Raw genomic sequence first — 10,606 nt, 5'->3', positions numbered from 1 at the left:
GTGGAAACTAGTCGCTGTGAAAAGGAAATGTGGTCTGATGGAAGTTTGGGTGCCTTGTTCTACCTTCGGGTACACAAGATCTGCAAACTACTTGTGACAAAAGGCTGCTTTCTAGTAAATGCTCTGTTCTCTGAGCTTTATGAAACTGAAAATAGCTTAAATAGGCTGTGGGCATGGGGAGAGGGTAGTTCTTACCACATGCTTTGGCATTTCCAGTTCTGCTAGCATGAGGGTCGGTTATGTTTGGGTATCATTTGGTGGCTAGCCTGCCTTCAGAGTAACAGTTTACTGCCCCTGTCATTTAGCAGTTACCAGTTTAGGTAAGATGAGAGATTTGTGTCTCTGAATCCTGAAGAAATGAAAATAAGGCTCTGAATCTGGTCCTGAAGCTGAAGATGTTGTCTTAAATTCGTGATGAGACCCTTAATGGTTGGACTTGATGACCTTAAAGGTCTTTTCTAACCAAAATGGTTCTATGATGCTAGGATTCTAAAGTGAAGTTGACTTGCAGACTGGGGTTGGGGGATGAATGGAGAAGTGGGGTGTCTTACCTGCTCTTCGTAGACAAGAACTTGTTATTATCTGTCTGGGTGACTTTAGTAGAGGTTAAGAAAAGCAACATGTATGTTTCTATAAGCAGAAAAAAGCACATTCCCTTGGTAAGAAGTGTTCAGGAAATTTGTCACAGGGCCCTGTGTAATGCCACAGTTCTGCTGTGGTGTAATTGGTCTCGTAAATCCATAGCCCAAGCTCAGGAGAGACCTTCCTGACCATGGTGCTCTACTGCTCACACAGAACAGGCCAAAGAATCCCCTACACAAACTTTAAAAATATGGATATTAAGGTACAGAGTTTGTTCTGCTGATTTACCCTTCTCAGTTTAAACTTTGCTCTTGCTGCTTAATCTAACACAAAGGGATGTAAGTGCAGTTTTATAAAATGATACAATTGCTGGGGAGAAAGATACTTGTATACACTTACAGCACCTGGAATAGTGATGCTTTCTAGCCCTGCTAAATGCCTCCAACTCATCTAAAGTAACACTTGGATTGTGTTTTACAGCTCTGAAAGCCATGTGCTGGTTTCCCTGTGTAAAAATTATTGAGCTAGGAATTTCACTGTACTGCTTGGAGAGGTGAGCTGTCAGTTGTTCAGCCCCTTATGCTGTCAGCTTTGGAATTTGGAGGTGACAGACATTTGCTGCAACAGAATAGAGTTACACTTTGCCTCCAGGATAACTTTTGATGTATTGTGAGAGAAGGCTGCCCTTGGCTCTCCAAGGTTCTGTAGTTTTTTTCCTCTAATGATTTCTGGTTACAGTTGCCAATAGAGAAATTGCTGGCAGATTGAAAACGTGTGGGCAATGTCAAATGAACTGTGATTTCACAAAGCTCACAGAAGACCCTGCTGATTTGGTTGTATTAATTTACATTTATTCTTAATTTTTAAAAGTGACTTTTTTTTTTTTTTTTAATTGGAACAGGGCAGCCACAGAATCAACAGATTGCCACCCTTTTGAGCAACAACAGAAAAGTCTAAGCTCATGTCATGGAAGACTGTTGGGGCTTTGTCAGCTCTAAAGACAGCTAGAAGTTGTCTAAAGACAAAAGAAAGTTCTACTTGTAGCCATGTTCCAGTTGCACAAAGATCTGTACAAACTGAGTTTAGCTCATGGGGGAATAACAAACCATATTTATTTCTTGAATAGCACCAAGAATGACAGCACCACACGTTTTGGTGCCTAAAAAATGAGGTACTTTCTCTATGTTTTCCCCTTGAACTTCCTTGGTGGCAGGGCATGTGGTGTCTGTGGCACTGCAAGGGCTTGCGAGGGCTTCACGGTGGTTGATCAGAATCTGAGAGCTGTGTGGAGGTGAGGTAGCAAAGTTAGCTCAGCATGAAACTGGGCTGGCTAGGTAGGAAGAAAGCTGTTCTGTTATATGTAAAAGACTTAATTATGGTTTGGGGCGTGGGGAGAGTTTCCTGAAGCTGAGCAGTAGTCAAATTAGAAGCCCTGAGCAGTTACACAACATTTTTTTGGCTGATCATCTCAGTTCATCTCATGCTGAAAATGTAGTGGAAAAGAGAAGATTTTGCTTTACAGCTTTGTGTGCAGTTCAGTTACACAACTGTTTTGCTTTGTTTTGTGTTTCTTTTCTCTCCTTTCTCCCACATCTTCACTCTCCAAACTGCCAACTACATCTACTGCTTGTATTTGTCTGCAGTGGGAAGATTTAGAAGTATGGAAGCTTTGCCAAAGTTTCTTTGTGGTTTTTATCCAAGCTAACTTCTTCTATTTCTGTGGTTTATTTCGGGCTACGTATTCATTTATATGGAGATGATGGTTGGAGTGGAAAATACAAATTTCATATTTGGCCTGGCAATTACTTCTCATTCAGTAGAAAACAAAACAGGCATAGAAGTCCTGCTTGCTCTCAAAATATGCTTGTCAGACCTCTTTTGCACAAGCTCCCTCATGTATCCTTTTTTGCATGGCCTGATAACGCAAGTGTGTTTATTCCCTTGCATAACACTTCTCAAAACCCCTTGTGTTTGCTTATCTTTTCTCCCATGGTTCATCTTTTGTTCCTTTCTGGTGAAATAGTTTTCTTGTATCTTTCTCTGGTTTTGACTTTTTTTATACAGGCTGAATGGCTAATGTATTGAAAAATATTTGTTAAGTGCTTCTGGCAGAGGAGTTTAGGCACCTCTGATCTTGCATCTATGCTAGGTGAAATGGAAAGAGAGACCATGCTTGTATTTCTGGCTGGCTGTGTTGGGTCATTATACAAAAGGCCCGAGGGGAAAGGGGGCTTCTATTAAAGAGCTCTGGGAGATTTTCTGAAGTTTGCTCTTAATGGTATGGGATATTTTCACCCCTCCCTTCTCTGTCTTGCTCTTCTCTTTACACTACATTTTGCAGGACTGCTTCAATTGCTTCATCATCTTGCAGTGCGTGTCCCATGTCACAACCCGACTCTGTGGGGAACTGCTGGTCCAAGGCTTATTCTGCACTTTTTCTGCAGGCTGAGTCCTTGGGTTTGAAGACTCATCGACATCACTGAGATTGATGCTTGGACCTTAAAGAGAAGAGGCTTCCTGACAGCCCTGCTCCACTCCACCTGACCCTATGACTGGAGGGTTCACCGTAGCTCCATCCTTTGTTCTCCAGTTCCACAAGATGGGTTCGTTCAGAAGGCCCCGACCTCGCTTCATGAGCTCCCCAGTCCTCAGTGACCTGCCACGGTTCCAGGCAGCCCGTCAGGCTCTGCAGCTCAGCTCCAATTCTGCCTGGAACAGGTGAGCAGGACCCGCTCAGGCTGAGCTCTCACCCTGCAGCAGCCCCATGGTAACAGCCACGCATATCTGATCTTTGTGCTTCACACCATTTACAGAGAAGCCAGCACTGAAAGCCTTCATGGAGATGAAAACATTAGACCTAGTAGTGTTTTGTCTTGGTTTTGGCCAGTGTTCAAAGTTGTCTTGAAGTCTAATAGACTTGCTCTTTGTTAACAGCTGTATCTCTTTAAGTACCATCTAAGAAAACACATTGCTAGTGCTGTAATAAAGGACAGATTCTTAATGCCCAACAAGGATTTATTTACATATTATGCATATTTTACCACAGTCAGGTTCCTCTGACAAATGCTGAGCTTGTGGGTTCTACCAGCATTTCCTATTGACAGCCAAATGCTGTCTGCTGTGCGTGTTGTGCAGCAATGGCAACTGGAAAAACAACGTGTAGGGTGAAGAGTGGGCTACCCCAATCTCATCTAATGGCCTGCTGCTACCAAAGGTGGGTGTTCCCACCCTCCTTTCGGCCACCCTGCACCAGCTTTGCGCCCTGGAAACCCCTCCCTCTTGCTGACCTAGCTCAGCTTACTAAAGTTGCGCAAAAGTAGCTCAGCAAAAGCACTGCAGCTTCATGCCAGGATAGCCAGCTGGCCCACAGAAGGCAGTGCCTGGTGAGGGAATGACACCACCTCTTGCTGGCCATGGCAAGCCTTTAGGCATGCTAAACCTTTTTGTATGCTGCCACTTTATGACTTCTGCTGTGCTGAAGAGAGAACTATGAATTAGACGATCTTCCAACAGCATCTTAGAAGCACTAACAGGGCTTAAAGTTGGGTCTGACTGAGGTGATGCTGGCTGCAGAATGTCTTCCAAAACAGCCAGGGTCCTGCCAGACACTGCAGCTTGGGTAGTTCCTGCTGGCACCACTGGATAATGCACCATGATGCGTTTGGTAGATACTGCCAGAAATCTATGTCATGTAGCAACCAGTCTGCAGCACACAGCAGAGATCCCCTAAACAGTCATTTTGAAGATACAGCTGGTGTAAGCACATCCTTTGTAAATGGTGTCCATGTAACAACTTCCTCTCACTTACTCTAAGCACCACCTGAGATTGGTTCTTTCTCCCACCACAGATGTAGGTAAATAACAGTGATGATTTCCAGGTGAGAAAGAGTGGAAGTATTTAAGTCCAATTAACTTCTCCCCCCCTCCCCCCCCCATTATAACCACTCAGCTTTTGGTGGCCAGCTCACATTGTGCTCTGTGGTAAATCATACTGGTAGTTGTTATGTGTTGTACTCTCACTTCTTCTCTTTGGCAGTGTGCAAACAGCAGTGATAAATGTGTTCAAAGGAGGAGGCTTGCAGAACAATGAACTCTACACACTCAATGAAAACATCAGGTAGGTTGCTGAAATGCTTGAAAAGGGATTTTTGTTGCTGCTTGTTTGATGTTTGCTTGGTTTTGTTTCCCTAAAGATCATCAGTTAGAGGATGTTGGTTGGAGGAGCAGGGATTGAAGCAAATCTAATAACATCTTTTGGGTTTTAGGCTAGTTTACTTATTTTTTGCTATTGAGTGTATGGCATGGGGCACTTGGATAGTGTCTGACTGGTGTGGATGTGTAGCTTTGACAAGGACAGGATGTGTATTGACTTGGATTATAAAGATTTTGTCCTATCCCAGGGGGTCTGCTGCTTCTGGCTGTTTTGTACACATTCTTATCAGGGCATTCATGATGACAGTAACATACCTCTTCTAAACCCAAGCTCCTCAGAGCCATGCAGTGCTTAAAATGAAAGCAAAGCACAGCACCTAAATGGTTTTTTCAAACTCTGATGCTAGTGATGATACTGATTAATTGGAAAATTTGGTTAGCAGTGGAGTTGTGGAGTAGGTAAAGAACAATTTATTCCTGCCTTGCTTCCAAATTCTGCGAAGAGGAGTATAGTCAGAGCTTAAGGATGTAGTTCCTACTCTGTCTCTTTCCCACTACATCCATATTCATTCCTCATGAATGCTGTGATAGAGATCTCTGCTGCTCCTTTTATATGTCCCGTTGTATTTTTCCTCTTTCCTCAGGAAAAATTGTATTTTTCCTGAGCACCAAGATCCAAATGGCAGCATGGACTAAGCATGCACTGAGCAGCGGTGTCAACTGCTGCTCTCCCTACTTGCAAAAAGAAGGCAGCTTGCAGGACACGAGGTTCTGTCCTACTTGGGCTGGTCCCAAAGGCAAAAGTTTACAGAATTCTTTTTGAGAGCTGAGTGAGGGCAGTGACTTGTGTTTTTGCTGTATTTTAGCGTGCTCGGGTCAGAAGTCCTCAAGTTAGTTTTAAGTACTGGGAGCAGTCTTAATTCTCTGTGGGATTACTATTTCTGTACATGAAAAAGAAAAGCAAGTGTCGTAAGACTTTGGAAATACCCTAAACCCACAGTGTGTTTGCAGGCTTGGTGACCAGCTTTGGGTTTTGTGACTTGTCTGCTAGGCTGTTGCCTGATGCAGTCTCTGCAGCTTTCCCTCCCCAGTGCGAGCAGGGGCTCCTTCCCACCCTTGCAGGGAGGTCGTAGTATGCTGGGCAGAGCAGCGGTGGTGCCCGGGCTGGCTGTGGTGGCTGGACGTGCTCTCTTCACATTGGTTAATGAGGTGGATCTAGAGCTGGGCAAAGAACAGGGAATTCCTTGTGGACTGCGTGAGCAGTGATGGTGGGGGGAGGAGAAATGCTTTCTTCCATGGACAGGCAGGGAAGCACTCACCTTGAACTACATGATTAATGTTTCTACAGGTGCCTTGAGCACTGGTGACCTCTCCAAATGTCATTCTCTAAATAGGCCACTTTAACATCCTAGTATGTCATTAATGGCCATCTAAGGAGTGAGAGATGTGCATCTGCACTTATGTTTGTCTGCACCACCTGCAGCCTGTGAGGCTCCTTGTAGTTCCTTCCCATCACACTGTTAGCTCATTGTGTGTGAGATGAATCTCTAGTTTGACACTGGGCAAAAAGCCAGACCTGTCAGATGGCCAGCTCATCTGTGCTGTTAGGCTGAGCTGCTGCATTTTCCTTGTTTGTAGCTCTCCATTCAGCTCCTTGGTGGAAGTTACCAGTGCTTTAAGAGACTCAGAGATTCTGTGTAGCACTTAGTTATTTGATAGTGGGAAATGCAGCAGAGTTTTGAAGCAGGACAGTAATGGAGGGACCAGGAGACAAACAACTGGTAACATGCTCTGGATTACTGCCACTGAGTTTTTATCTTGCTGTGATTCGATATAATCTCACTGGATACTTTAACTGTGTTGAAAGTCACTTGTCACAGCAAGAGGGAATGTAAGAAACGCCATCAGGAGATGGGATTTCAGGAAGCAGGAGGTGACCTGGCTCTGATTAGGAGGAGACTGCTTCCTTGGGTTCTCTCTAGGATTCGAGCCTCTGGGTGCTGGTCTACCTGTGTGAGGCAAAGTCCTGTCATGGGCTTGTCAGTCAGCTGATGAAGAGCCCCCTGGACTCTGCCGAAGCTGGTGGAAAGCCCCCCCCCCCCCCAGATTCTGCTGAAGTTGGTGGGAGAACTCCTGGCAGACAGCCCCTGAAAGACTTTTTCTGGTTTGTCCATCTCACAGAAATAGAAACGTGCTTTGAAATGGGTGGAGTGAACATATCTGCTCTCAGAGAGAAAAGAGTAAAGGCATGTTGGCATGTGAGTAAATGTAGAGGTGTTACAGAATGGGAAGGGAGGAAGGTTGCTGTCAAAATCTATTTTCAGTTAAGTTTAGGAAAAAAGTGATGCATTTGGTTAGTAAGAACCCAGCCTGGATCTGGATGGTCCTGATTCAAATGCTATTTTTGATCATTCTTGCACAGTGATACTTCATGTTGGTCAAAAGCAACACCCGTAGCAAAAAAGAAGTTGACGAGTTTTGCACTGGAAAGTGTTGGGCACCTTTTAAATTTTAGGCTGAATTTACTGCTCCAGGACTTAAGCTCTGTCACTGGAAGATGAAAGTGGAAATACTTTGAACTTCTGGACATTGTGAGGGTTTTTTAAATGCTTCTGATGTGAAACAGTCATGGGTTTTATACTGGAGTTTTGAAATACAAATGTGTATTATGATTTAAAAGTTTCATTACAGCCTGATTTGAAAACCCAAGAGTTTTTGTCAGAAGTATTATTTTAGAGTGGCTTGTGCCTGCATGTATTTAAAATACCTCTTGTTAAATTTCTAGAATGTCTTTCTTGAAATAGATGCCTTTTTTTTAATGTGGTAGTCAAGCCTCTGCTTGTGTGTTTACTTCATTGTTTCTCTCCTTATCCTCCCACCTTCTGCTTCCAAGGGAAACACAAGTACAGTGTTTGATCGATACATGCTATTTTCAGCAAAATGAAAGGCATCTTGGCCTAAAGATGAAGCAGAAAAAATGATGAATTTCAAGCTGAATAGCTTTAAATTGTCTCCCCAATCTTCTGTGCATTCAGGGAGGTAAATCTTTTGTTTGCTTGTTCTAAGTATGTGGCTTAATTACTTCAGGGAAGCTATTTAGTTCTTTCATAATTTGACAATAGCCTTTGTGGGCACTTGTAGAATATATACCTCACTGGAGAAGAAATCTGACTGTGTCAGAAGGCCACATTCTCATACACTGGTGTGCCTTTGGTATGACTGGGAGTAAAGTGTGAATATACCTGTAAGAAATGACCAGCAATGGCTGTTACTTGATGGCTGCATTCCTTCTGTCTACAGACGGCTGCTGAGGAGTGAACTTGGATCCTTCATCACAGATTACTTTCAGGTATTACATGATTTGCTTGCTTGCTTTTGAGGTTTTCTCTCTTCAGCTTTTAAGGCTACATTTAAAAAAAAAAAAGGGACCCCTTTTTACAGCATATAGCCTACAAGTTTCACTTTTGTTTTGCTGCAGAAGATGGAGGTATGGGACTTTTTTAATGTGAACCATGCAGCTTTGGGAGTAATCATTTGTATGGATTATCTTCCTTTGCACTTAGAAGGCTGCTAGCAGCCTGCCAAGGTCACGAAGGAATTTACTTGAAGTTTTAAAAGAAGATGGCATACCTCTTAATAGTCTTTTTTTCACCCTATTTCTCTAATGTAGAGAGTAAGGAATAGGTTTTCTGTGACAGGGGCCAGCAAAGGGGAAAAGAAGTGACAACAGCTGTCTGTTTTGGAGGAAGGGGCAGAGAAGGAAGTCCCTATCAGCAGGAAATCAATCTGGGTACTGTTTGCCTTTTAGTCCCACAAATATAAATGCAACCTGCAAAAACATGAAAGATGAAGGATGTGAGTAAGTGTTATTGCCCTTTACTGATACTGTCCAGATAGAGAGAGGTTCAAATGTAACCACATGAAAGTGTGTTGGATTCTGCTCCTATACTTTGCTCTGCTGAGACCCCACCTGGGGCACTGTGTCTAGCTCTGGGATCCCCAGTACAAGAAAAATACTGAGGTGTTGGAGCAAGTCCAGAGGAGACCACAAAGCTGATCAGAGGGCTGGAGCACTTCTGTGGGGATGGGCTGAGAGGGTTGGGCTTCTTCAGCCTGGAGAATAGAAGGCTCTAGAAGACCTTACTGCCGCCTTTCAGTACCTAAAGGGGCTACAGGAAAGCTGGAGAGGGACTGTTTGTAAGGGAGTGCAGTGACAGGACAAGGGCTAATGAGTTTAAACTAAAAGAGGATAGATTTAGTTTAGAAATTAGGAGGAAATTCTTCCCTGTGAGGGTGGTGAGAGCTTTCCCAGAGAAACTATGGCTGCCCCCTTCCTGGCAGTATTCCAGGGCAGGTTGGATGGGGCTTTGGGCAACCTGGTCTAGTGGAGGGTGTCCCTGTCCATGGCAGGGGGGGTTGGATCTGCATGATCTTTGAGGTCCCTTCCAATCCAAAGCGTTCTGTGATTCTCTTATTGAGAGAGCACCAATGGCTTTCAGCATTGTAAGTTGTTCAGTGTAGTATTGGTTTTAAAAAAAGAAGTGGGAGGCTGCTGAACAGAGCAGGGTTTTCTTCCCTTTCAGTAAGAGATGATTTCAGTACATTCTGGAGCAGTTGATGCTTCTGCATACTGTGCTGACAGCTTAGGAAGGGGAAAAAGAAGAGTAGTGTTATTTCCTATCAATATTAGATTACACCACTTGATAGCCTTGTGTGGTGGCCTTTAAAGTCAGAAGCAACCTCCTAACCCAGTGGCAGTTAAGTTTCACTTCTTTAGACCTTATCCACACAAGTCATTTACTGGAAAGAGGGGGCTGCTGGTGCTGGATTGTGGGACATTTCCTGGACCATGAGTGGGGTCTGGTGGCAGTCAGGTGGAAAGACCCATTGCACAAAGTGCCTGGCTTAACTGGAAATGTGTTGTTCCTCCTGCTGATTTAAAAACAGGAAGATGAAATTTGCAACTAAATAGATGTGGTGAATTGAAATGGCAAGAGTCTTGATAGAGTATCCAGGTACTGCAACTTTGGGCATGGTGTGCAGGCCAGGACTAAGCAGAAAATGACCAGAGGCAGCTTCAGGAACCAGTAAGGCTGGAGGGACTGTGGGGCTGACCATGGTCCCATGGGATGTGACATGCTGACATATGGCTGTTTACCAGGTTTTGGAAATTGAGTGCACTGAAAGAGGCCTGGGTGGGTTTCAGGTGTTGTGTCACTGTGCAAGAGGAGCCAATGACTGCTGTGGGCTGGATGGCTCTGAGTGCTGAGGTTTGGATATGTTGTTCTTTTCCTCCAAACTGCAAAAGACCAGGTTGGATGGGGCCCTGGGCAACCTTGTGTAGCTCCAGGCCTGGAGGTTGGTGTCCCTGCCTGTGGCAGGGGGTTGGAGCTCTGTGATCCTTGGGGTTCCTTCCAACCCGGACCAGTCTGTGATTCTGTGATGGGGCTAGTGGCATTACCTGAGACTCCTTAGTAGCAGAGCTGATGACTGAGAAGACTACAGTCTGCTCACTGGTGGAGGCTGGCTATCTGTGCTGCATCCTTAGCAAGCTGATCTTGTCCTGGGAGAAGGATCTGATCATCAGCAATGTTTGCTATAAAAGCAGCAGGAAAACCTGTCCCCTTTCACCCTTTCCCCAGTGGCAGAGGTGTGTACAGCTTCAGACAGGTACTCAGCACTGCTCAGTACTCAGCATGTAGTGCAAGGGCTTGGCTGTGCTCACCACTTGAGTTGGTTTGTCTGTCTGTTCACACTTGTGTAAATACCTGCAGCTGCTGTCGCACCACTGAAGCCACTGGGATTCAGATTTAATTTATGGAGTATTTTTTTGCTCAATGTTAAAAGGACTAACTTAGCATCTGTCAGATGA

The 10,606-nt window shown here is 44.4% G+C and overlaps 1 protein-coding gene across 1 annotated transcript in view; it reads left to right on the top strand.

Moving 5' to 3' along the window:
- Positions 1 to 3,130: 3,130 nt before the first annotated feature.
- Positions 3,131 to 10,606, top strand: part of PRR5L (proline rich 5 like) — a gene marked incomplete at both ends in the record, with an annotated part of 28,825 nt that continues 21,349 nt past the window's right edge. Inside the window, 3 exons of the mRNA XM_084262787.1 lie at positions 3,131 to 3,300; positions 4,619 to 4,699; positions 8,035 to 8,083. Coding sequence (XP_084118913.1) covers positions 3,131 to 3,300; positions 4,619 to 4,699; positions 8,035 to 8,083 — 300 coding nt within the window. The remainder of the gene's footprint in view (positions 3,301 to 4,618; positions 4,700 to 8,034; positions 8,084 to 10,606) is intronic.

Source organism: Gallinula chloropus (genome assembly GCF_964237585.1).
Source record: "Gallinula chloropus genome assembly, chromosome: 4".
NCBI classification, from domain to species: domain Eukaryota; kingdom Metazoa; phylum Chordata; class Aves; order Gruiformes; family Rallidae; genus Gallinula; species Gallinula chloropus.
This window is presented reverse-complemented; position numbering and strand designations above follow the sequence as displayed.